The 26,910-nt window shown below is 39.9% G+C and overlaps 4 protein-coding genes and 1 pseudogene across 13 annotated transcripts in view; 1 reads left to right on the top strand and 4 right to left on the bottom strand.

The window, feature by feature from the left end:
- The window catches only part of LOC149098917 (uncharacterized), a 154,033-nt gene that overhangs the window by 14,248 nt on the left and 112,875 nt on the right, over positions 1–26,910 (bottom strand). The gene's annotated exons all lie outside the window — the stretch shown is intronic.
- Positions 2,547–4,227, bottom strand: LOC149098926 (uncharacterized). Its single transcript, XM_089277242.1, has 2 exons — positions 3,311–4,227; positions 2,547–2,767 (listed from the first exon to the last, which is right to left on the bottom strand). Exons 1-2 carry the CDS (start codon positions 3,870–3,872, stop codon positions 2,547–2,549), a joined length of 783 nt encoding a protein of 260 aa, XP_089133368.1. The 5' UTR covers positions 3,873–4,227.
- On the bottom strand, positions 15,481–15,876 carry LOC149098925 (uncharacterized; annotated as a pseudogene).
- LOC149098924 (uncharacterized) lies at positions 17,642–20,818 on the top strand. Its single transcript, XM_089277241.1, has 2 exons — positions 17,642–18,142; positions 18,345–20,818. Exons 1-2 carry the CDS (start codon positions 17,729–17,731, stop codon positions 20,679–20,681), a joined length of 2,751 nt encoding a protein of 916 aa, XP_089133367.1. The 5' UTR covers positions 17,642–17,728; the 3' UTR covers positions 20,682–20,818.
- Positions 20,955–22,891, bottom strand: LOC149098923 (uncharacterized). Its single transcript, XM_089277211.1, has one exon. The coding sequence runs from the start codon at positions 22,815–22,817 to the stop codon at positions 21,381–21,383; it is 1,437 nt and encodes a 478-aa protein (XP_089133337.1). The 5' UTR covers positions 22,818–22,891; the 3' UTR covers positions 20,955–21,380.

The raw sequence follows: 26,910 nt of genomic DNA, 5'->3' as shown, positions 1-26,910 counted from the left end.
TGCCACTAAAACGAAATTTTCGTATGAGAGTTTTACTTAGTAATAAAGTTTCAACCTTACTTGGAAACACTGCAGACTTTTTTTTCGCATACGGTAAGCGAAAACTGCTTTTTCAGCCGTTCGAAGTTGGCTGGTTAAGCCCAAAATTGGCGGCCATCTTGGCGCGGCCAAAACAGCCTAGTGACGTCACTGGTTGTATTACTCTCATGCCGCGCTGAAAATTTAGAGTGATTATGGGAGAAGAGAATACTGTTCGAAGCCCCCCCCCCCCCCCCCCCCCAAAAAAACATCTTAATGACATCTCAGAGCTGTAAAGCAGATAATAACAGTAGCCTTAGACATGAAGAGGTCAAGAGTCGATCCTGGGGCTTTTCAGTCTATTTAATTGGATATTTGCAGGATATTTTATGTAAGCAAGCAAACGAGTGGGAGTTCTTAGATCGCAAAATGATCGGGACTCTTGGCGAAATGGCCAGCACTCAATTAAACAATATCTACACTCATAAAGTAAAAAAGACATGAAAACAAGAGAAAGCGGCTTTTGAAAATATTATCCGGAGTTCTGCTGCACGAATCGCAGCAACAACGCTTCGAGTTTTCGAGTCGCTTCGCTTCGAGGAAACCGGACGCTTTGTGAGCGGAAGTTCACCGCGGACGAGATTGTGTTTCAGTGGCCTTTAGTCCAGTTGTATCTGCTACATCCTACAAGTTATCACAACAGCAGCAATTTAGGAAACCCTCTTCTTTTATATGAGGGAGCGAATTTAAACTATAAAGGTAAACTAAGCTGCCATAACCCTACAGGTTTGTTTTCAGGAAACGAGAGAAAGCGTGACAATGTCGGCCCCGAAAGGTCATATATGCAAATTGGTTCAAATTCTGTTTAATAAACCTTCGAAAGGAGTGTAAACTAGTGACGTTTTAACGAATTGCTTTGAACTTGGATACTATTAAATGAAGATCACAGACGTAAGTATGTGCTAAAGAACTCAAAGTAATCCATCGGCCGTGAAATATTGCAATTGGGAGATACGTGCCAAAGAGAAGCGAAATTCCCGCATTGTTTACACTGATACGTATGCGGCGATATGACAAACCCCGCTGCGGATCACAATTTTCAAAGATACATTTTGTCTACCACAAGAACTCTCACTTATTAGTATCATAAAAACATGCCCTCTGTGTGTAAAGAAGCTCTCGACTCAAAGCTTGTGGACCGTTAATAACTTCATGATTGTGCGGATGGCTGATGCGCTTGCGGCTTGTAATGCAGTAAAGTTGCCGAGGATATATTCGAACCTTGTTAATAGACCTTAGATAAACGCGAGAATCCAAATTTCAGAACCAGGCTGAAAACAGACGACGAAATATCGTGTTTAGGCTTCAGGACGTGATATAAAATTAAGCTGCCACACTCGTCTTCGAAATCTCCAATCGAGTACTCAAGATATTCGAAAAGTATACTGAGCTGTTCTAATCTGTAGTATTTATTTTGGTGAATCTACACTCTTTGGCGCCCTCCAACGTTTATGATGTGTATTTCCTGTCAAGGCTGGACAGAAATTACAAGGTAGAAAACTAGTAGGTATGACAATACGAAGAATAAACTTGCATAAATCAAGTGAAAACAAGAGAGAATCTATAGCGCTTCTCGCGTGAATACAACCAGTGACGTCACAAGGTCCTTAAACTCGGTTCCAGAGCCCGGACACAGTTTTGCTCCAAAAAGTCGATTTCAGTAGCTAAAAAAAAACACTTTCCGTTAGGATTTGACAGAAATAAAGTTCATCATTATTTTAAGCACGTTTGAAACTATAAACTGGGCTAATAAAAGAGAGTACGAAAATTTCGTTTCAGTGGCACTTTAAGCGTGTTTTTAGGCGTTTTAGGCCACTGCTCTCTTAGCTGAGAGTGAGAAAAAATACTCAGCAATGACGGACTCGATTTATTCGACGTGGACGTTTTAGCATATATATGAGAAAGCCTGTGTTTCACGACCCGTCGACATCGCGCGTGAGAGAGGAAAACACATTTAAAACTCTGGAAATGCGTCTTCACTTCGACTCAGACGTTTAAAACAATCACTGCATTCTCAGTTCCGAAATTCGTTGTCGGTCTATCTTGCCATTGGTGTCGCTTTCTCTGTTTTGCTAGAGTAGCCTGTCGTTCGTTGCCAATTCATAGCTCTCATGTCGCCGTTTCAAGGCCATGTCGCTTGTCGGAATTTACCCCTAACAGGGCCTCTTTCACGATCTTCTTCGCTACTTCTTTGCCTGTTAATTCTTGCTTTCTGTTTCTGTTTTATGCTTCAGTACAACCCCATCTTAAAAACGTTAGATGAACCTCCGCTATCATTTGTTGACATGACAAATAGAAATGAGTTTTCTTTTCTTTAAAAATCCCGCCAAAAAAAGATAGCATTCCTCGATTCCCCAGTTTTCGTTACCGCGAGGCTCCTCTCCCTCTCCCCCACAGTCTGTACGGACGGCGTTCGCTCGCTCGCTCGCTCGCTCGTACGGTGACGTCATAACCAAATTTTCTCGGCTTCATGGGTTTACCAAAATTTCCAAGGAAAGGGGCTCTGCTCGCGCCCTTCGGCGCGCGGTAGCTCCGCTACAAATGGGATCAATTGGTTCACTGCTCAGTTCAGTCGCTAGGAGTTTCTCAGCAGCTCCATCCCTTGAACCAGCATTTTCAAGGGCCTGAATGATTTCTTCTTCTGTGTTTGTTGGAAAAGTTTCTTTCAAAACTTGTACAACACTTCCTTCTGTAATGAAATGTAATCAGAATTATCATTTTGTTGTCATTTTGTGTCACATCAAGGCTACATTCTTTGGAGACATTAAATGAGAAAAATGCAGAAATTGGATACCTCAGTCAGTTGCGTGACTCTTTTTTGTGACAATAACTTGTAAACATTAAGTCTTGTCCACACTTGTGGACAATAACAAGGCCCAGGCCTGTGGAACAAACATAAGTGAACAAGACAAGTGCAGTGGCATCAGAGGATATCTGGTGACAACAGATCATATGCTTGTGCTTATTTTGTTTCATGCTGTATCACTTATTTGAAATTAAAGCTCAAGTACAAGAAAAGAACAAAATTTCTATGTATTATACTTGTGCTTATCCCACACCGGTCACACACATTATGCTTAAGACTGTGATTATTTCACAATTGCGTATCAGCCTTTGACCTTCATATCAAGTTTCACATGAGGTTTGACTACCACCTTGACTTGTTTGGATAAAATGTTACCGAGTTTCTTCGACTACTCCTCAAGGACGAGAAAAAAATAGAGAAACCTACCAGTTCGTTGACCCGTGATTAAAGGCTCAGAGGCAGATCCAGTGGAAGCCCAAGGGCACCGATCCATTTCATTGTCGTCATTTATATTATCGACAACCAGAACTGTGCTCTCAGTTGCCTTTCCTTTCCGACATGCCCCAGAGAAACCATATGTACACAAATGCGATTCTTTGGCAGCACCTTCGAAAGTTTCGCTGTCACTTTTATCTGACTTGTTAGTATAAAACTCTTCAAGAGGTATAACGTAAAATGTTAATCGCTTGAATTCCTTGCCGATTGTTTGCTTGTAAGCTGCAAGTGAGAACTTGTCATTTGTTCCAGGAACATGAATCACTTCCCTAAAGTCCGGATATAGCAAAGCATAAGCAACGGTCTCGTCAAACGTCTGATCAAAGCTGGCATGTTTTGCCACTGCCCTCTGCATGATCTCTTCTTTGCCGGCTAGCGAATTTACTGTAATGATCTGAGTCTTCCCACGACGAAGCTTTATCACTCCATCTGTTTGGGCTGCCAAACCAACTTTTATTTCTACATTTGCCGATTTCTGTGAAGTAGTGCCCATGGAATGGCGGGACTCGTTTTTTTATTATTTTTTTTATTTTCTTCTTGGGGGGTTTAAAACCGTGTTGACGTTCCTCTTCACGCTTTCCATAGAACTCTTCGAACGACTGCATGAGTACGTTCTGACGACGACGAGTGATCAGGGGAATCCGAGTTCACTAGACTTGTAGAACGACTGGCACCTTCACTTATCTCGCGTCCCGTTCCTGATGTAGTAGGAGAACCAAGCATTTGAAAAACCTCCTCACGGACTGCTGCACGAATTTCGTCTCGTAAATAATGAGATGCCATCTTGGTTGTCACCTCAAGGAAAAAGCGCGCGAATTAGAGCTTACTACGTAGGTCTCAGGCCTTCTCGTTGAAATGCGCGCGCATAGTTTATTTCCCTTTCATTTGCGGCGTGCGGTTAACTTTTGTTTGCAGTGATGATTTTCCTTTCATTTGCAGTGTGCGTTCAGTTTTTTTTTTTTTGTTGTGCGATTTTTTGTTTACTTAATTTGGGGTTTCATTTTGCTTTCATGTGTAGTGTGCAATCCACTTTTCTTTGCAGTGTGCGTTTTGCTTTTATTTGCAGTGTTTATTTAACATTTTGGCGGTGTGCATGCGTTAATTATAGGGGTCCATTCCATCTTTCATTGGCAGTGCTGGTTTGACTTCATTGGTAATATCTTTGATTTAGTGTGCAGCAATATATTTTTTGTTATTTTGTGTTTTTTCTGTTTTGTAAAGTTGTCCCTAATGGGCCACCGTATAAATGAACAGAAGACTGTGACCTTAAGGAAAATGTCAGAAATGTAAGCTTATATTTGTGTATGATCCAGTCTTCGAGCGGCTGTTTCTTCAAGAGTTCAATTTACGATCAAGCGACGAGTTTTCGAGCTAACCTAAAACCCGGGAACTGAAGTAATTCATCAGAGGCTACCAATATTTGATAAAACTTCCTTTATTAAAGCTCAGAAAAACTATTGCCTTTATAACGTTTTCGGAACAGAAGGATTTCATATATAAGACTTCACAAATAGAGATTTGTTAAAGCATTTAAATGGCTTTCGATGCTAGAAAAGTTTTACAATGAAAGCTCTACTGTCGTCAAATCGCTAGAAAATTCTCTCTAAAATTTCCGCAATGCATTACTCACCTCAAAAGGCTGCTACAGACCAGTTTTCAAAACCCATTTTTTCTTGTTTTGTCGGCCCGACCCGTCTCCTAGTACCGAGTGCCTTTGTTCAGCCAGCTGATTCAACTCCTGCTTGCCTTCGCAAATTCCTTAGGTGGAGGCCCGGCGAAAAACTTTAGCTCGAAATTTGGTAGCTCACAGGAATAATATTGCTCATCTCCAGAAGAATTATTAGATTTTCCCATATTTTAAAAGAAAAAAAATAGGAATTATGTTTTACAGTGTCAATCAACATCGACCAAAAAAAATTGCTAAGAAAGAGTACAAATAAACAAACTGCCGTCAGCGTGCAACCCACGGGCAAATGGATCGAGCGTATTAGTCAATCAGAACGCGCGCTTCGCTAATGCTATGTTATAAAGATCAGTAACAGCAAATACAGATTTGCAAAATTTGCAATCAATGACTAATCGATGCACTCAATCAATGACTAATCGATGACTGAAAATTTAGTAGCCTATCGATTGCTCATCGATTACTCATTGCCCATTAGCAATAATCGATAACTAATCAATTGATTACCCATCGATTATAATTGCCTATCGATTACTCATTGATGTCACTGATGTCACTGATGTCATCGACTAGATAACCCTGGAAACCTATACAATTATCTTTCGAGAATCAAGAACATTAGCGTTTTACGACGCATTATCACAAGTCAAGCTTTGCCATAGTCAAGATACACCCAGTACACCGTATAAAAAGATGCAGCCAGCGCGACATCTCATCACATCCTTTCATATTCTGCAGACCGGACGTTTGCCTGCTAAGTGGTTCGAGCAAAAATAAAAACAAACAAGTTGAAAACCGGCATCAGTAGCACTGGGGCAATGACAGTAAACTAGTTCATCTAATAACCACTATTCCCTGACCATTTACAAACACCCTCCAATAAGTCGTCAGTTCGCACTTCTTTTTATGCTTCTTTGTGGAGTCATCTACAACCTTAGCCCACTAAGTTTTGTTCTTCACGACATAACTCCCGATAAGTCGAGTTGACCACAAGGCTAGACGAATCAACACCCATTGGGTATAGTGGACAACACTCGCCATTTTGAATAGAGGAAAGTCAGTCCCTCTTGCACTTTTTCCTAGTATTTTCCATCTTGATAGTTTTGGTGTTCATGGGTCCACTTGGCTGAGCCCTGCTAATTTGTCATGAAATCATGCAAGGACGCATAAAATTCTGGCCTGAGTTTGTTGAATAGAAGTATAAGTACAGCTTTTAGTGCGCGCTTCCCTACAGAGTATATTTGAAAAGGAATTACCATAGTGTTCTTTTTTGTTGTTGCTTATTTATTTTATGGTTTTAAGCTCAGCAAAAGCGAATTTTCTTTAAAGTTTGGCCTCCCATTAATTGTTAGTCTGTCCACAAACTTTCTATTTTGTCTTGAGTTCGTCTAGATCCCAAGCAAAAGTATTAACCGCTCTGGATTTGAAAAGGCTCGAACACTAGGCTCGGTCCTGAGAATGACGAAATTACTTTGCGCCCGCTTCTTGGCCACTATCGTGCGCCGTAAGAAAAGTAACTGGTAGCCAAAAAAGAAACGTCCGTTGACAGAAAAATTAATTATAAATCAGCTGCAGACTATAAGCCTTTGCATATCAATGTTGTTTTTCCCGATGTTACTCTGATCTAAACAAAATGAACTAAAATCGGGCCAGCGTAATGTAATTAACAAGCAAACTCCCACCCCACCCCAGCCTCCCTTCCCCCAAAACTGGTCAGGAGGATGGTGGTTGGAGGATGGTTAGGACATTAGATACGACTTCTGATTGGCAGATTGCTATTCTGGGTGCAGTAGATCATCAAATCGAAGACAGAAGAGTAAAAAACGGCCGGACTTTATTAAATATAATAAAAGTACGGCGATTATTTGCGCACTTTCTTTCAGGGACAGAAATTATTACGCTTTTGCTCTTTGTTTATTCTACCGTTTTAAGATGATTCCTCAGAAATAAAAGTTGTCAAACGATTTTTTTTAAAACTTTCTCTGAATATTCCTTACCCAGAACTCTTTCAAGAAATACAATTATAAAGAAGGTCACTAATCTCTCAAAACATATATATATGATGGGCCAATCTTACCCCTTTTATGCTGAATCACGTGTGTTATTTCATCGGTTCACGTTACATTTTGCGGTTGATAGAAGCGAAGTTTTTAATAATAATAATTTGCATCCTAGAGTAACGGTTTTGTGCACTCTTTTAGCAATATCTTTCTTCCTTCCGAACATATATTTTTTTAACCTTTAGGTTATAGAGAATAAATTGTATACCAATTAAACGTCGGTAATAAAAAAATATAGCTCACGTGCTCGTTTAAGGGAAAACTAACTTGAAGGACATCTCTTCATGCTGTGTATGTAGACGCGCTCGTGAAGTGCGCGCAAATGACAGGAAAATCGTGCGCAGTAGACCCTTGCCTGCGTCTTTTTTTTTTTTTTCACAGATGTTCCACTCGCAAAAGTGAATCTCTAGTGAGCCTGTTATGCTTGTAAAGTGAATCGATCAACGTTTAAAATATAAAAGGGCCAATTGTGACATCTTAAAATTCTAACTTAGCTCTTAGGTTTGGGGGAATAAAACAAAACAAATTGTCTACTCATCCTTCAACTTCGACTTGATTTCTATTTTTTTCTCCTAAGCCGAGTTTGAATTTTAATATATTTATAAACTAATTGTGTTTTTTAACCAATTGAACATACATTTTAACTTTGTTATTTTGTTTTCTTGGCGCACCTATAAACTAGCTGATGCGTAATGTAGACTCGGCTGCTAATCAAGTCAATGCGACGCACCATCACCATAGCTAAGTGTGTTGTCCGAGTAAAATAAACTGTCTATGTCTATGTCTAATATACAGAGTACACTTGACAAAACGTTTTACAAGAAAAGAATAAAACAAGCAAAGTGACGCAAATATTTTTTTGATTTCAAGTTAAACTTTATTTTAATATTATAATATTTTAATAATTTAATAATTTAATAATGTAAAAATTCCACACTTTTTCAGTTGTAAGACGTCGATCCACAACAATTTTGTTCAGCGTACTATCGAAATTGCAACATTGCCTAATTCTACTTAAATCGCTTTAACACCAAACCCTGATTTTTTTTTTTAATTCGAAAAGGAACACGAAGCATTTGCCATAGCAGGCCAAACCGAGGGTGGGAAATGAATTTTGTTTTTACTATTATTATTATATATTTATTTGTTCGTTTTGTTTTCTTTTGCTTGTTTGTTTGTTTGTTTCGAAAAATAAGCCAGTTTGTGTGCTATGACTATCATGAGGAAGAAGACTTTTGAAAGAGTACAACACGGCTCATAGTTATTTTAAAGTATGAGTTTGAGATTTCTATCGCTTAAGGGCGCAGTCTGAGTCAACTATATCATGCATAGAGATCTAGAGAGAATAATGTAATTGTTTTAGCATATTACTTGTTCAAGATGTAATCTGAATCCTCTTTACACACACGTGGAGACGCAAAGAAGCGGCTGCCATTTTGTTAACAGACGCACACTTTTTAGCCTGCAGTACAGGCGAATTAGCGGGCTCTAGCGCGATACACGAGCGCGCGCGAAGCGCGAGAACGAGCACGAGGCGCGAGTTGAAAAAAATCCGCCTGTAGTCACACCATTGTTTATGCTCTACCGCCACCTTGAAATGATTGGCATGAAAGAATGAGAGAGAACAAAGCAATTCAATTTACTGGCACGAAAAAATGTCTCAAATAACCAATTTACAAATGTATACATGACGCAAAACAGTCAACAGACGTGAACATCTAAATTTAGCTAAATTTAAATCATGTCGTGCCAAAACGAAAAAAGGAGGTATAAACCTAAACATCGAGCTCAAGAGACGAAAAGCTCGAACAAATTCAGGATGGAAGGAACATAACTTTGACGACACAGAACGGCACTCTCTGGCGACGCCGAACAAAGCTAAATATGATCCGTGGTGAAAAACCATATAGCTTAACACAGTTTTAATCTAACAACCGGGCACGGCATCACAATATAGAATGCAAGTAATCAACAGTGATGCTGACCGACTTTGTCCCTCCAGAGCGAATAATTAAAGAGATACATTTCTGCAATAGAAATAAGGCAAGACAAACCACACTACGTGGCACATGGCAAATTACAGAGCTGCCAAACTCTACAAAGCCATAGGTAGCAGCTGAAACTATATGCAGAGCTCTGACCTCTAACAATCTATCGGCTCCACTCTACTTTAAAAAAAAACATCCTGATAACACAAGATACGACAAATGTAGAAATGTCACGAGCCGTAGGAGTCCGTGAACGCCTGTCACCCGAGTTAAACACATTTTGTTTTTTCTCGCGTCTGACGTCACGTGGCTTAAAGCAACCAATCAACAAAAACCGTTCGCCAGGCGAACGGTTGGACGAAAATACACAATGGTGTGACTACAGGCGGATTTTTCTCGCCTCGCGCTTCGCGCGCGCTCGTGTCTCGTGCTAGAGCCCGCTAACCCGCCTGTACTGCAGACTACACACTTTTAGGCTCGCAATCCTCACTATCTACAACAGAATAGATAACGACTAGCGTAACCAGCTAGAGAACGGCATTTATGATAGACGTTAGTAGAACTATGCAAAAACTAGATAGAAACACTGAGAAAATGCTTTGATAATTCTTTTACTAAACTCTGCGGAAAAAAAGAAAAAAAAAAAAACAGGTTCACTTGCACTCCTACCTAGGATTTTCGTGTCTTTATGCACAGCTACTTTGTCAATGTTATGACGCAATTTATCATCAAATCGAGGACAGACGCATACAAAGTTGGCTTCAGTTATTTAAGTAGAAGTTGGCTTTTAGCGTGCTTTCTTACAGGCTAGGGTGTTTTTCTAAAAGGAATTACCACGGTCTTGTTCTTCGTTGACTTGTGTTTATTTAATTGATTTAAGAATTACGAAAGTCTGGCAGCCCATTTGGGAGCTGATCAAGACGACACCGAAAAGTCAAAACGTCTTTACAAACCGCGTGGTGTACAGCGAAAGTGTTAACAGTAAATAAAAACAGAAGGGAAACGCATTGTTGCGCTTAGTTGACAAGACTTACTTTTTTAGTATATATCGGCTGTTGACTCGATATTTTGAGTAACCGCACTCAAAATATAAATACAATTTTTAACTCAAAATAAAGAGTATAACGTACCCATTATTTTGAGTGTCACTTATTTTGAGTAAAGTTTACTCCGATGTTAAGTAGTTGTTACTCAGATATGTGTCATTATTTTACTCGGTAAGTTGAGAATATTTATTGGTAAAACATTAGTAATATGATGAGGAGTTTAGCTGAATCCAGGAGGAAAACAGAATAGTTTTCAAAATCAAGACCATTCATTATGCCGAGCCAATTGCCTAAGAGTATATTTCATGTCTATTTCTGAATTGATATTCATTGTTCACTGCCTTTCGAATTCTTTTACAAATATTTGTTATTTCTTGATTACTCCTCTTCAACGTAAGATTTTCAACAGCGAGGTTTTGCTAAGCATGGTTAAGACGATTTGGGCTTCAAGGACTTATGACATCCTGCCATAGCATTCATGATCAGCCTGAGCTAGCAGGGAAATCTAGAGGCAGCAGTTTGAGACTCATCAAGGCTCTGGTTTCCTTGGGAAAATTTGTTTGAATAATGCCTGTGTGGCTTGCCTGTGTGCTTGAACAGTACTGATACTACCATATGCATTACCAGGCTTGATGGCGCGGTAACTTTCAACTGAGAATGCCTTCGTGACCTGACTGCCTGGCAAATATGTTGGACTGATAATGACTGGTAGTCTTGTCTTCGTGACGAAATTTTGTAGTGATACATACTGCCATCGAGACACGCCAGTGTGAAGAATTTTTAAGTACCACGGTACGCTCTTCTCATACTTTTAATGCGGCTTGCTTGTGCGGTAAATTTGTCCTGATAATGTCTGTGGCGGGCGATCTTCAGTTAGGTGTTTTTCTTGCAACAAGTTTTGGCATTACCAAAGCTATTGCCTTTATCGGCAATCCAGGAGCCCGGCAAAAAGAAAGAGAGAGGTTTAGCAGCCTTAACTGCAGGGTTGCAGCAGCAACCTAAAGATGTGACGTGGGAAAATGGAACGTACCAGGACGGTCGAACGATCAATGGGTCCTGTTTGTGCATCAATAAGTAGTCATTGTGGGCTTAATTTTCGTCTTTAGTCCCTATTTCAGTTTCATATTTCCCGGGATTTACTAAGGAATTAGAATTTCAGTAGTTCTTGATTGGGTCGAGTGACTCCTTCTGGTATAAATCATATCCCGATAGCCACCACAAGTCCTGTGCTCACTTGTATTTGAGTTGACCTTTTCTGGTCGAAAAGCTTGGTACTAACAGACTTCCTTCTTGTTGTTGTTGTCATTTAGTTAGACTGTAGGTAAAGCCACTATATTCGAATCTCTTTACTATTCATACCGAAAGGTAAGATAGTGATTACCTGATTAACACCGAAGAAATATGGCACGCTAGGAAATGAGACCGTTGAGTGCACGAAAGTATATTGGATGTGGAATTCTTTTTTCTGGGTTATTTGCGCCCAAAATACGATCCAAAGAAAGAAGTGTCTTTTATTTTTTGTCTTGTTTTCGTTTCGTCGCGTGGGTTACTTTAGAATTTTCTCCTGCGTCGTTGTTAGTCGTTGTCCAGAAAGGTAACCTCGTCGTATCGGGTATCCCGTGGTCCCCTTTCTCGTCAGCTGGCCCCTATATACCCCTTTAATTTCTTTTTTTACTTTTACATGTATTCCTACAAGTCAACTTTGTTTTTGTCGCCAGTCAGGTTTCCAGCTGCTGCCGTCGTATCGAGCCGTTCAACCCACATATTCATCACCTTGTGGTCGTTTCTAAGTGAACTGACCTGCCATGCTTGGTTTAATTCGTTTTTTTTTTTTTTTTTAGAATTCGAAACACTGTCTCGCCTTTGCTCAAACTTCCAACAAAATTGTTCGCTGACGGTCTTGCTTTGTTTCCGGCGGGATTATTTTTCATGCATTTTTAGCCCTCATTCTTCATTTTAGCGTCTTAATGTGCTGTGAACCACCTCGAAATTTAATTAGAGTATTTGTTTTTGCCTTGTTATTTCAAATATATAAGCAACGCTTTTGGAACTTTTGCAAACATTGGCACCATTTGGGCAACTTTGATGAATAAATAAAATATAAATAAAACTACACCTTATGCAAACAAATAAGGTGCCCATGCAATGTATACCTCCTTCTATGAAGCGTATTGAAAAGTGATACAAGTGCAGTGATTCAAGAATATCGTAGCTGAAATTTACGAAATTTTAGGAATGTTGTGAGAATAAACCCGAGGCTAAGATATTGAAAATATAATTTTGTGTTGAAAATTTGTAACGTATATGTCTTATTAACCAAGCGCGAGTTCTGCACTGGGAGAATATCGCCCCGAGGTCTTGAAGATACAGACCGAGCGCAGCAAGGTCAGACCGAAGGCCAATATCCTCCAAGTACGGTCTGAGGAACTATGGCTAATACGATATTTATTACACGAGCGAAAAAAAAAATTGTTTCGAACACGTACCGATCAAGGGCGCAATTGTGATTGGGAGCTGAGCAGAAGAAAACTTGTGTGTTATGCTAAACAAAGCAAAAGGGAAAGCTGGAGAGTTAAATGAAAAAGATAAGGAATCTGCTATCTGAAAGCAAGTCCTTTCTGAAACGTAAGCCATAAAACTACCAGAAAATCTCAGTCGTGCGGAACCATTCGGGACATTTCCCGGTCCAGTATTGGGAGGATAGTGGACCGGCAATAAAGCAACATCTGATTGGTTGATTTTTGTTATTTAACTTTGAACTAATTTAGTCGTGTAATAAAATACAAAATTATGTTTCAATCAAACCGAATAAAAAGCCTCCCGCTAAACGTCAAAACTAGCCAAAAACGCTACCAAAACAGCACCAGCCGTATGTTCGTGGTTAATAACATTTCTACACATTTATGTGTGTCATATCAGTCTCTATTACCTGCGGTTTTGCTCCAAAACTACTCAACGATATGAAAGTCATGATAGGACAGATAATCTGACGTTGTTTCACCATATTCCATTTTATATCTAAGAGCATATATAAAACAGTAGAAGTAAAGAGCAAGATTAGTTGGTCCAAGATATTTACTTGCTACTGAGAGTTTCATCCTTTTTCCGAAACAATCATCAGGCAACTCTGTGTAGCAAGTAAATGCCTTGGACCAACTCATCCAGCTCTTTACTTCTACTGTTATATATTGCTAAGTCTAACTACTGAGCACTCTAATAGCCGATGAGGACGTTTTTCTTTCTAAGAATATTCACAATAATATTTTCAGCATAAAATCGGCAGAAAAGTAAAAGTATTCAGCCTCGCCCTGAAAACAACATTTTTACATCAATAAAACTACGCACGCACGCCAAACACAAACATGCGAGTAAACCTGTGAAGTGTAAGCCAAGCCGCAAGAGAACCCGTGCTACATGAATGTTTAGCTGGCGCATACAAACGAAACCCACGCTATATACAGCTCCTTCTACCAACGTGTGCAGAAATTTAAAGAGATATATACGTTTCTTAGGGAAATGCATATGCTAGCTATTTGAAGCAGAAGACAAGAAAACTCGACGCGTATGCTTGTGTATAGCTTGTTCTAGAAATGATCTTCAGCATGGAATATGTATATAGCGACGTTCCCCCAGGGAGTGGGGGGTGGGGCCGGACTAGCATGTGAAAAAGGCGGGCGCGGTTGGTCCTTTATGCAGTAACCCCTAAGCGACACGCGTCGGTTTTTTATTATCATTTTAAGAATGTGGCTCTGTCAAACCAGGGTTCGATCTGCTTTAGAATGTTATTCGAAGTAAACATAATTTCGTCGTACTTAAAGCGAGCTGCGACAAAGAAAGTGCACTCGTGTTTTCCTCGCTCTGGCTTACGCGAGTGCAATATGTGTTGAGGCATATATATCAAATATACTCGTTCATCTGTTTTCTTAAGCAGTTAAAGAAAAAAGAAAACAACCAAACAACAAAAAAAAACTTAAACAAAAAGAACGCAGAATTAAAAAAAAAACATTGATTCGGATAATAAAAGATTCGAAAGCGAAAGCAAATGTTGTTATCCAGAACCAATTATTTTATATGAAAACAACAAGGATTTCTTGCTAGGATTTCTTGCGATTTCAAAATCCTTTGCTGTTAGTTTTGCAAGTTCTGTTAAATGGAAACTTAAAGAGAAAATATTTACACTATATGTATTTTTTTGCGATTTTAAAATCCTTGGCTGTTATCCTTGGATGTTCTATGAAATGGAAACTTAAGAGAGATATGTTTTGTTCGCTTTCAAATGCCTTCTTGAGTATACGGGGGCAATTGAATGGCTTTTTCTTTTCTTTGTGTATTTCCAGCATTTTAATATTTTTTGGATATTTTCTTTGGCAGTTTTTCAAAAATGAAAAAATTAAAATGTTCTTTGCCGATTTTGATCACTAAATTCCAAAACAAAGCCAAAAAAAAAAAAAAAAAAAAATGCCCTCAACCTTTCAGGCTGTGGCCGTAGTCAATGCCTCCGGCAAGTTTTACCTGATATGGACATTAAAATGAGGTCAAACCAAGGTAGAAAATTACTCTTTTAGTCAGTTTATTATTTTATTCGTTTATGAAATAGGAAACAGTTCCTATTTCCTATCATGTTGTAGACACACAAGTGGAACTGTGGGAGAACGAGAAATTGTTACACTTGCATCATGTAAGCGGTTCAAAATGCGACCAGGTAGTGAATAAAAAAACAAAACCTCGGTTTGATGCAGCAGAAGAAGGTAGAACTCGCAAAAACTGTCGGCATGTGCTGTTAGTTAAGTGACTGGTTCCTGGTTTGTTTGAGGCTGTCTAAGGCCGCCAACCGTCTGCCAGTTTTAGTCACTATTATTCGTAAATACTAATCGTACTTTCTGATACGCTTTGGTTAGCATATCAGGAGAGTTTGGTCGACCCATGGTTCGTAGCCTCCCCAAAATACCATGGCGATCGAAACCTAACAAACCTGCTATACTGCCGAGGCATAACAAATAAGGTATGATTTGGTATTTACTTTCCTAAATTTAGCCAAGTGACCATGATAACGTAGCCATATCAGATCAGTGACTTGATGTCACACCGTCTCAGGACAATAGACACGGTTTCCGATTTGCTTATTGCTAATTTGGGTGGGGTTGATCATCAAATCGAAAAGACCTGAGTTTATTCCATAGAAGTACGGCGTTTATTGCGCGTTTTATTCAGACGTTTTTTTAACAAAAATTATAACGCTGTTTTTGAGTGTTTTATTATTATTATTATTATTATTATTATTATTTTAAGTCCTTAAAGTCTTGCCGTTTTTAACTTATGGTGCCGAGCTCAATCCATGAGCCTAGGGCAGTGATAAGTCTGCTGGACTACTTGATGGATAGAGTCCTCCTAGGTATGTGAGCAGTTCCAAGGAGGACGGCCTTCTGTAGCTCTGTTATTCTAATATTGCCTGGGATCTTGCCGATGTAGTTTTCTGTTCCCTTCTTGACAAGTCCAAAAGCTCCAATGATCACTGGGACAGTTGTTGTTTTCATTCCCCACGTTTTCTCGATTTCAATCTCAAGATCTTTGTACTTTGTGAGTTTTTCCATTGTTTTCAAGGAAGTGTTCCTTTCTGTGGGGATGGACATATCGATAAGCAGACAGGTTCTTTCCTTCTTGTCTTTCACCACTATGTCTGGTCTGTTTGCTTTAACTCTTTGTCGGTTGGGATTGGCATGTCCCAAAGTATAGTCGCTGTTTGCTTTTCTGTCACACTTATTATTATTATTGTGATTGTGATTGTGATTGTGATTGTGATTGTTATTGTGATTGTTATTATTATTATTATTATTATTATTATTATTATTCAAGGACAGAAAAAAGCTTTTTTCAATCATTGTGATCGTTTCCCAAAACTGTTGTTCCCTTACAAAGTTTGATCTTCATCTTGGCAATTAGCCATTTGATTCTGGTTTCAACCCTGTTGTCTATCTAAGGAGAAGGTAAACATGAGATTTTAACAGTTTCTGAAATAAATTTAACTTGCAACCCATTTTTAAGAGCATTACTTTGTGCTTCGCCATCTGTGTTAAGGGAACGCAAAAAAGAAGCCCGAATGTTCCTCTTAATGTAAACTTGAAAGGTTCACTTTGATTTCCGTCATTCCGAGAAATCCATCTTTTCCGCCATCAATCAAAAAAGATTACTATTAGAAGTTATCTTGCAAGTTCCCAAGCATCAATCAACTCTTTTACTTTTTGAAGTCGGAAAAGACGGATTTCCCGGATTTCCCGGAGAACTGACTTACAGTAATTAAGGGAAGTAATATAATACTACTCTTTATATCTGTAAGTATACTTAGAGTAAAAAGGGAAGTATTGCTGTAAGTCAGTTTCCCGGGATATCCGGAAAATCCGTGGTTTCCACTGTCAAATGTAAGTGTCTTGCATTAATGATTTCATGAACAGTCAATTCATACTGTAAGTTGCCAAGCATTAATCTACTCTGCTTTCTGAAGTTGGAAAACACGGATTTTCCGGATTTCCCGGAGAACTGACTTACAATAATTAAGGGAAGTAATATAATACTTCCTTTTTTTACTGTAAGTATACTTACAGTAAAAAAGAGAAGTATTATATTACTTCCCCTTATTACTGTAAGTCAGTTCTCCGGGAAATCCGGAAAATCCGTCCTTTCCACCATCAAATCTAAATGTCTTGCATACTGATTTTATGAGCAGTCACTCCATACTGCAAGTTCCGAAGCATCAATCTATTCTCTTTTTGGAGATGGAAAAGACGGATTTTCCGGTTTACATAGAGAATTGACATATTTATCGAATTTAAGATGTGGAAATGCTTTAAAACATCCTTTAGATTTCTACACTAGTTGCATTCGAAAAATCGGAAACCCTGTGGTGCAGAAACGCTTTGAATGAAGATAAAAAGGACAAAGTAATATATATCTGGAGTATTTTTGCCGTAAAGAAAGCCGTTGATTTAATACGTTAAAAATGCTATCTGGTTGCTTGATTACGCGGTACGGACTAATGTGTTCGCCAAAAGGTCAAGGTTTAGCCTCCGCAGGGAATCAGTGAAAAGCTTTGTCGTGGAAAAGACTGATCTATTGTTGGCGTATGAAATGCTTCTGATTGCACTAAAACCGAGTGTTAAGTTTCTTTCTTTGCGGATTCAATAAAAATACACCTTTGAACACTTTTTATGCATAATTTTATCAGCTAAAACGTCCATTTTTAGTCACGAAAATAGAGAAAACAAATCCATCGAAAACTTGTAAAGGTGTGGCTTTATTCTGTCAGATGTATTCATGATAAGTTCGCACAATTAATCTTATATATAAGAAACAGGATCACTGCAGTCATTTCAGGAACAACTGTTGATGGACAGAGAAGAATGCTTCGAGCAAAAAAACCTTGCAGACAGCTCAACAGCGAGGCTATCAAGAGCGCTGCACTCTGTTATCCGACGCCAGTAATAGTGGAAAGTGCAGTATTATAAGCGCCAAATGTGTTTGCAACGTAAAAGAAAAAGCATTGCCGAAGGCGTGGAGCTCGATATGCAAGAAGCGCGATGCCTGTGACCGTGCAATTTCAGGTTAGTATCTGCTCGAGGATTGTTTTGGAAGCACAATTTACGGCACATTTTCAACCGTTGACGCATGCATGTTTTTTTTTCTTTATTCTAGGTATACCCAATATTGCGTTCTTCTTTAGTGCAATTTCCACACAAGAAAAGAAGAAAGCCAGCATTATTGAGGAAACGGCCGAAGAAAGCAGTGAAAGTGAGGATGATGACCAGTCCAGCCAGATTCCAAGCGCCACAAGCGAACAATGGCTAGATGGAAGTTTGGCAAGTGTTAACAAGTCCCTTTGTCCCGCTGTTTCATATTGGGTGGCTTTAACTACGCGAAACGGCGCTCCTGCCAGCCCAATATCCGTCCACAAAGCATTTCTAAATTGTGGAGTGGAGGTTACCACACAACAGGTCAGCATTCATTCACGCTTAATATTTCCTTACAAGGGTTTTCTGCATCGAAGAGTGTCGTCATGTTATCGATCGAGCGACTGCAGAAAAAAAAAAACAACCAACATTCATTGAGCTCTTCTTTACTAGATCATTTCTCACAGAGGTATTATTTCTACTTAAACTGCGACAGTTAAAAAAATATTTGTTTTGTGTCTTCCAGGTTCAGTTTCAAGACGGAAAGGAGTCGCCAGCTATAAAGGAATTGTACAAAGTTCTTAAAGACCATAAAAACCAATACATGCAAGACCTCATAAGCTCATCATTTCAACGGAGCTATGAAGAAGAAGCAAGAAACCTGATGGGCGATGACCTTTACACCCAAGAATTAGACGCCTGTGGTAACGAAAATGTTGTGCGAATTACCCTTATCAACTCAAAGTTTCAAACGTCTTTGGCAATCGTGATCGAGCATCTGATTGAAGCAAAGCTCCAGATAGACACGTTTGGCTTCACTTCCGACATGACGACAGCGCAAACATCAAGCAATCTGGAATCGAATGAAGGAAAGAGATTGTCCGACAAGTTTACCATCTTAGTAAATGACATTGCCATTGGTATGGAAAAGCTGAACTACGCGAGTTATCGAGGAAACGTCTACAAGAAAGAGATTCGGGCGAAATACACCTACTCGTACAAGTGCGAGGCCAAGGTCTTTATTAACTCCCTCGCCACAAACGAATTTTTCAAGTCAAGGCTCATTCGGCAAATGAAGAACGTCATCAATCTCTTAGCTGACCCATATTGTGAATTGTTTCGGCCCCTCACAATCAATTACGACCTAATTGAAGTGAGCAACGGGACTTGCTGGTCAATAAAGAACAGGTCTTTCGTCGATGATGCCATTTCCAAAGAACAAGTGGGGAAAATTTCTCCCAGAGCGTTCTGTCCCTACGATGTGTCCAAACCACCAGATCCGAAGTACTTTCGCGAGATCCTTGAAAACAGCCTCCAGCCAGAGGAGATTTCCAGCTTCTGTGAAGATTTTGTCCGGTTGCTTTATTACAACAAGAAAAGGCACAAAGATAAAGTCCCATGCCTGGTGGGTGACGCCAATAGTGGCAAAACCAGTCTGTTTTTCCCCATCCTCGGTCTTGTGCACCACGGAAATGTGGCGACCGTAACGAAACAGCGCGCATTTAACAAGTCGATGATATCGCCATTCACGGAAGTAATTTTCATAGACGAGGCCACTGAGTCGACGCTTGATATAGACGACTGGAAAACGTTGACACAAGGAGGCTACTCGGCCCACGATGTCAAATACCAGACCGCCAAGCCTTTCATCAACCGGTGCCCAATGGTCATCACTTCCCAGCGCAGACTCAACTTTGGTCCTGCCGATCAGCCAGCAATGGACAGGCGTCTGACGACCTATCATTTTAAAAGTTTGCCCCATCCAGACAAAAATGCAGCTAAATGGTTGAAACAGCATCCCATGGATTGCGTACTCTGGGCGGCACAGATGGCTAGTCAACCTGCTGAAGAGGACCCAAGTGACGAGGATGTAAAGGATGGTGGTTTAGAGGAGCAAGAAAAGGAAGAGCTTCGCACGCTGTGCTTAGACGAAGTGTTAGACGAGAGTGACTGCCCAAATGTGGAAGAAAGCTCGCAGATCAATGTGGTAGAAGCGAGTCAAGATGGTTCCGATTCAAGTCAGGACCAAACCATCATTGCCTTAAGGAAAGCGGTGGAGAATTGTTCGGAAGGGTCACTCCGTCACCGTCAAGTATCTCGTCTGCTGGAAGTACGACTTAAAGAAGTCGAGAAACTGCGTCAGTATAAGGAGAAGACGTACCAAGACAGGCAGGAGAGCCTAGTTTCCAGAGGCATGACAAAGGCGCATGTGGCATTACTCCCTAGAGAAACATCAGACCCATTACCCACGCCAATCCAACAAGACTTAGAGGCAGCAAGAGAGCAGAGCCGTAGAGAAGAACTGTTGACCAAGAGACAAAGGGCGAGTGAAGCATTCAAAGCAGCGTGGCTGCAAACAACCGAGAGAGAACTGTACCAGCGTACCATGACCCTTGCCTCAGTGGTAGATCGAGGGAGAAGAGCTGCGATGGAAGCACACCGAGAAGTGCTCCAGGACAAAATGAAGAACCACCATCTCAACTTGGGCACTCTAAAGTGCGACTTTGCCTTGGAGGAACGTAGGCGGTGGTGTTGCGCGGAAGGTCTTTTGAGGAAAGAACACAGATATCTTGTAACTAGTCTTTTCCAGACATTGCCGATTATCGCAGAACTCGGTGAATCGTCAGGAGAAACTCCAAAAGAATCTTCGCCATCTCCGCTGGCACGAACAAACAGCAGTGACGACGAAAACGAATTGTTCATCACCCAAGGTCCTCGCACGCAATTGCAATTGAGTGGAACGGCTGCAGCAAGCCCCTGCCCAACCTCCCAGAAGAAGAGGAAACACAAGGGAAGAAAGGGAAATCCAAGCAAAAAACTTTCCCAGCCGTCAATTGCAAGCTTTTTTCCCAGTCAGAAGTAGTTCCATTTTGTAATAATGTATCAGAACTGGAATGAAGCCAAGAGCTTGCGTGAATCAATTTCAAGCGATTTTCTCAGTGAGAAGAGTTTGATTTTCCTCGTGATCAGAACTTCAATAAAGACAAATACCTGTGTGAATGTTCGAGAGTAGTCCAACAGTACCACTAATTAAACTATCTACAATCTCCCATAAATTAGTTGCGACACTCACAATATCGTAATAACTGGAATCTATCCGTTGTTAATTCGGTGAAAAGTACGCCGTTATAAAACATTTCTTGTTTCTATTTCAAGAGGATAATATCAGTTTGAGTTGGTTTTGTTCCAATGATAACTAGAGCACACCACGATTTTTTTTTTCAAAGTCCTTTTATCGGTCGTATAATTTAGAAGGTGAACCGAATTTTCTTGCCGCCCGGCTCAGCAGAGAGTTGGCTGTCCTAACCTTTTGAAAACGAAATTCGGGGTCTCTTAGGATCGCTTGCCATTGACCGAAGCCGTGTTTTTTAAGTCCAGCTTTTAGGTATTTGTCTTCTTCAGGAGAGAACATCACATTTTTTCTTCTCGCGCCAATTTCGTTCGGCCTGAAAGCATCTTCGCGTGTTAGTCTCGGCACGCCTGCTAGACGCTCGGGTTGTTTTTTCGTGATCACTTCGACCTCGTCGGTAGAAGGAGTGTCACTATTGTCAGCATTTTGATCTTACGAAGAGCTTGACAGGTCTGAAAGCCTCGAGCGCACTTCCATGTCTAATTCTGTTCCCCTGTCACCGTGCAATTCTTTCAAACATTTGTGTGCCTTACTAGCGACGTCACGCGATCGTTGCTTTTGATAGTGAACCCTTGCCACGACAGAGCTGTGTTTCTGATCCTCGGATATTGTGCTTTGCGCGTTGCTACTAAGTTGCCTGCAGCTTGCGGTCTCGATTATTTGTCGATAGCGAGTCGGATGAACGTACTTGCCTGTTGCATCGAAGACAAGTTTACTCATTAGTTCTCCTAGCTTGTTGTGTTGTCCTCCATTTCTCGTCACTAAAACATAATCACAGTTCGGCTTGAGCAGAGGGCGTATATGATTGATGTAGCCATCTAACACTTGCATGCTAGTCTCAGTCAGGTAAAGAGAATCGAAGCCAAACTTTCCTGCTGTTTTGAACATTTTCTGGTCGATAAATCTGCCGTTGGTTTTAGCGTTGTTCACCATCTCAACAGTTAAATATTGATATGTCATCGGGCGCGATCCTTTGACCTTGATAAACAAATATACAGCGAGAAATTTGGTAGCAAACGATAAGTCTAGTGGGGATATTGTACCTGGATCATCCTTGCATGATTTTAGCACGCTTTCGTAGCGCGGCAAATAACGCCGTACGACTTCCAAGAGCTCTTCTAGCCTAGCCCACTGTCCCTTGGCTTCTAAGGCTTCGATATCGAGTTCGCTCGTCCATTGTAATCGCATCATCTTGGAGACGGTCTTGCGGACTCGTTTTAAGTACAGCTCTGTGGAAGATAATCCTCTTAATACCGATTCCGAAGCTCCATTGACTTTTCTGAAATGCCCTAATTCTGCAATGGCGTCCAAATAGCCTATGCGCCCTGCGTGCCCGAGATTCCACTCGTCTTGCATCATGTCAACACATTTGAAAAGTAGATTGGGCGAACATAGACTAAAGTCAACGATTTCAAATGTAAGATCCTCCTCTTCTTCGCAACAGAATTTAAGAAACTTCAAACACTTGCTGACAATTTGGTGCGCTTGCCGATCACTTTTACAACCTCCGCCACTGCTGGTGAGCCAGGACAAGAAATCTTGTGCGATTTCACTTGACATGGCAAAAGAGACAACTCTTCTAGATTTAGGTGGAATCTTGTGATCACTGACCTCCATTTTGTTGCTTTTTTGTTGGCCTGATTCAATCTGAGTGATGTCTGGCTTTTCGTCGAAATAAAAGTACCAACGATGTTTGTTCTTTGCGTGTTTTCTGCATCCTCTTGCCGTTGTAAACCCATCATGATTGCAATCTTGCAATGGACAGTGAAAAAGGCCATCAGAATCGTCTTCTTCTAAGTGAAGTCGTTTGGGTTTAGGAGATGCGTTTTCTAACTTTGACCAGTCGATTTCCACTCCTCTTTTGTTCATCTTTTAATATCTGATATGTGAAGTTTCTCGCGAGACTACTGTATTTATAATAAATAGCTGACTTGTTATCCATCTGGCCCGTTTCTCACACAATAAAACCAAACAAAGGAACAAAGGGGCAGGTCTCATCTTGTCCCAACCTGCCCTTACCTGATTAAGCATGCAGCAGGCAAGCCAGGCTAGAAATTGAATTTGCCCTCGATCGCGCATGTTAGAATGGTAAAGTAACCTCGGAACTTGTGTTCGTGTTCACCAACGCTAAATAGGAACCCTCGTTCCCATTAAGTGACTCAAATAAAACAACGGAATGCTAGTTTCTCTTTAACTTAAAGCGGAACTAATTCCAGTTTGGAAACAAAACTATTGTTTCCATGCTTTCAGCAGAAAAAAGGACCAAAATTGCTTTTGAAAGGGACCAATTAAAACATTTGGGAACGACAAGCAGCGATTAGGAACAGCACGTTCCTAATTGCAAATAAGATAAGACTAAAGTGGAACAATCGTTCCTTAATATTGAACTCCGGAACTTACTATGCTGGTCAATGGGAACGAATTGTGTAAAAGAGAACACTCGACAAAATCGGAACCATTCGAAAAGGAACATTTGTTCCTGAAAAGATAAAAACGGAACAAAGAGTTCCCTTTACTCGCAATAAAAAAGGAACTTCGTGTTCTTGTTTAAGACAAAAGGAACCCGTTGTTCCGATTTCAGACATCGTTGTTCCTAGGACTGATTTCGGACTAAAAACAAGTTCCTATTGGTGTCTTCTAAGTTTGTTCCTTAAACAATTAGAGGAACAAAGCAGTAAAACTCGCGGAACGGTAGCTTTTCAAGAAAGCCATTATTTTTTGCGTCGCATCAATTACAATCATGATTTGAAAACTTGCTAAATTAAGGAATACGCCAACAAGGCGGGCAAAAAAATATCGACGAAAAAGATGGTGTTAAAAGCCAAAATCTCTGCTGTCATCAATTTTGGGGAATGTCAATGATGGACTCACTCCAAAGTCTGGCTTCCCATAAATTGTAAATTGGCTTCAGGTTATGGTAACACTTTGCATATCCGTGTCATGTTTTCAGTGTTATTCTAAGCTAAACAAAATGCACTGAGATGCGTAGGACGTTCCCTTTCAACACAGCGATAATCAAGCAAACTAAACTCCACCCCACCTAAAGACGTCAAAACTATTTTCCATCCAGAAATTAGCCCTTAACCAAAAGAAGAAGATATAAGGTACTTACTTTGCCCTTGCTCCAGAGGACAAGACGGTTGGGATTCTTTTACTTTTTTTTGTCCATCGCAGATTCCTTAAAGAAAATGATATTCAGCATTTACCAGAAAATGTTTTCTCAATGTCCACTCTTAAACTCGATACTGAAGTTAGTTATTAATTTATCTATTTTTCATTTATTGTTTTTAAACTGTTGTTTTTGTCTATCGCAGAAACCTGGAAGGAAATAATATTCAGAATTTACAAGAAAATGTTTTCTCCGGTTTGAGGAGGTTGTGGGAGCTGTGAGTATATCAATCAGTGTTTTAAATTCTAATTGTAAATTCCATTTACATCATGCCAACTCCAACCCTTGACTTCTGTTTTTTTTTTTTACACATTTTCGTCTCGGAAAAGTGAGACTTTAGTGAGCTTGCAATGCCTGTAAAGTATACTGAACAACGTTTTAAATACTGGCAGGCCAAATGCAATATCTTTAAATTGTTGTTTGGTTCCGAAAACTTACGAGAATAAAACAAAACACAATATTTACTCATTCGTCAACATCGCCGATCTGATTTCTTATTTCTTACTGCTCTCACCCCTGTTAAAGGTAAGAATAAGCTACAAAACTCCCCCCTCCACCCCGTCCCTTATTTCCGGCCAACTTCAAACATGGCTACCGCCTGCATTGACTTCATGTTAAAAAAAGTGTTCAAAAAATGTTCGATGTTGTTGTGTATAGTGGTCAATGGATATGAGATGTAAAGGCCAAAAATTAAAAGGATATGGGTTACTCAAGCCCCTCCCCCTCTCAACGAGGCAGAATATTTTTGCACAATTTTTGTAAAAAAAACTGTGCGCGCAAATATCCCTATGCTGCAAACCTGGGGTGTCTAATCGATGATCAATTACATCAATGAATAATGAATGAGTAAACAATAGGTAATCAACTGATTATTCATTGATTATTGGCGATGATCAATGACTAATCGGTGAATAATCGAAGCCCAATAATTTGCGGTCTTTCGATTACTTAACGATGTCATTGATTAATCATTGATGACACTGATTTGCCATTGATATTATTGATTACTCATTGATGACTTATTGATTACTCATTGATTACACATCGATTACTTATCGACTATCATTCTGTGTTAATATTATAAATTACTAGCTTTTTTGTACCGATATTTTGTTCATTCTTTTAGGGGTTTGTCTTTTTTAACAGACTTTCTTTTTTACGTAATTACGTCCACGCTTAAGGCCTAACAACGTACCAGCATATCGAGACATGTAGATCAGTAACAGCAAATACAGACTTGCAAAATTTGCAATCAATGACTAATCGATGCAATTAATGACTAATCGATGACTGAAAATATGTGGCCTATCGATTACGCATCGAGTGGTCATTGCTCATCGGCGATAATCAATGACTAATCAACTGATTACCCATCGATTATCTCTCGACTACTTATTGATGTCATTGATGTCATCGATTGCATACCCCTGGAAACCTATACAATTATCTTTCGAGAACCAAGAAAATCAGCGTTTTACCACGCTGTATCGCACGTCAAGCTTTGACATGGTCGTGATACACCCAGTACGCGGTATAAAAAGATGCTTCCAGCAGGATATTTCATCACATCCTTTCATACTGTGCAGACCGGACGTTTGCCGGCTAAGTAGCTCAAGCAAAACAAACACAAGCAAGTTAAAACCCGGCAGCAACAGCAAAAAAAGCAATAAACTAATACATCTTACAAATACTGTTCCCTGAACATTTCTAATCACCTTGTAATAAGTCGTCAGTTCGCACTTCTTTTTATGCTTCTTTGTAGAATTATCTACAACCTTATCCCACTAAGTTTTGCTCTTCACAACATAACTTCCGATAACTCGAGTTGACCAGAAGGCTAAACGTTTCGACTCCCATTGGGTATAATGGACAACACTCGCCATTTTGACTAGAGGAAAGTCAGTCCCTCTTGCACTTTTACCTAGCATTTTCCATCTTTTAAGTATACGCTTGATAGTTTTGGTGTTCATAGATTCACTTGGCTGAGCCCTGCTAATTTGTCATGAAATCGAGCACAAACGCATAAAAAGCTGGCCTTAGTTTGTTGAATAGAAGTACAAGTACAGCTTTAAGTGCGCACTTTTTTTCAGAGTGTATTTGAAAAGGAATTACCATGGTGTTCTTTTTTGTTGTTGCTTATTGATTTTGTCGTTTTAAGCTCAGCAAAAGCGTTTTCTGTTTTTTTTTTGGTTTTTTTAAAATTTTTTTTTTTTAAAAACTTAAGTCTGGTCTCCCGTTAATAGTTAGTCTGTCCACAAACTCTCTATTTTGCCTTAAGTACGTCTAGATCCCAGGCAAAAGTATTATTAACCGCTGGGGATTTGAAAAAGCTCGGCCCTGAGAAAAAATAAATCGTTTTGCGCCCGCTTCGCAGCCGCTATTGCGCGCTGTAAGAAAAATAACCAAAAAATAAACGTCTGGGGACAGACAAATTAATTGTAAATTGGCTGCAGGCTATAAGGCTTTGCATATCAATGTTATTTTTGCCATTGTTAATCTGATCTAAACACAATGAACTAAAACCAGGACAAACAAGGAAGCTCCCCCAACCCTAACCCCCCTCCCCTCCCTTCTAATTCTATAACTGGTCAAGAGGGTGATGATTGGAGGATGGTTGATAAAATCATCTTTTGTTGTTTCCTCTACGAGGACACATCAGGATCATTTGTCATAAACAAAAAATATATCGTATGCGGTTACTATCAAATGAGTTTTCTAGTAATAGCTCTGAGAAAGCAGAAGGGGGTTGAATTAGCAAAAGTTGTCGGCATGTGCCGGTGTGCTGTGTAGTAG

This window comes from Orbicella faveolata, unplaced genomic scaffold (assembly GCF_042242905.1).
Source record: "Orbicella faveolata isolate gen_17 unplaced genomic scaffold, um_ofav_v1 contig_46, whole genome shotgun sequence".
NCBI lineage: Eukaryota > Metazoa > Cnidaria > Anthozoa > Scleractinia > Merulinidae > Orbicella > Orbicella faveolata.
Note: the sequence above shows the minus strand (reverse complement) of the source record. Positions and strands in the feature narration are given on the sequence as shown.

Excerpts from the sequence above, each read along its gene's own strand:
- LOC149098926 (XM_089277242.1), bottom strand. The coding sequence starts at position 3,872 with ATGGGCACTACTTCACAGAAATCGGCAAATGTAGAAATAAAAGTTGGT. Across the intron at positions 2,768-3,310 it reads AATCACGGGTCAACGAACTG|AAGGAAGTGTTGTACAAGTT; the intron begins GTAGGTTTCTCT and ends ATTTCATTACAG.
- LOC149098924 (XM_089277241.1), top strand. The coding sequence starts at position 17,729 with ATGCCTGTGACCGTGCAATTTCAGGTTAGTATCTGCTCGAGGATTGTT. Across the intron at positions 18,143-18,344 it reads TGGAGGTTACCACACAACAG|GTTCAGTTTCAAGACGGAAA; the intron begins GTCAGCATTCAT and ends TGTGTCTTCCAG.
- LOC149098923 (XM_089277211.1), bottom strand. The coding sequence starts at position 22,817 with ATGAACAAAAGAGGAGTGGAAATCGACTGGTCAAAGTTAGAAAACGCA.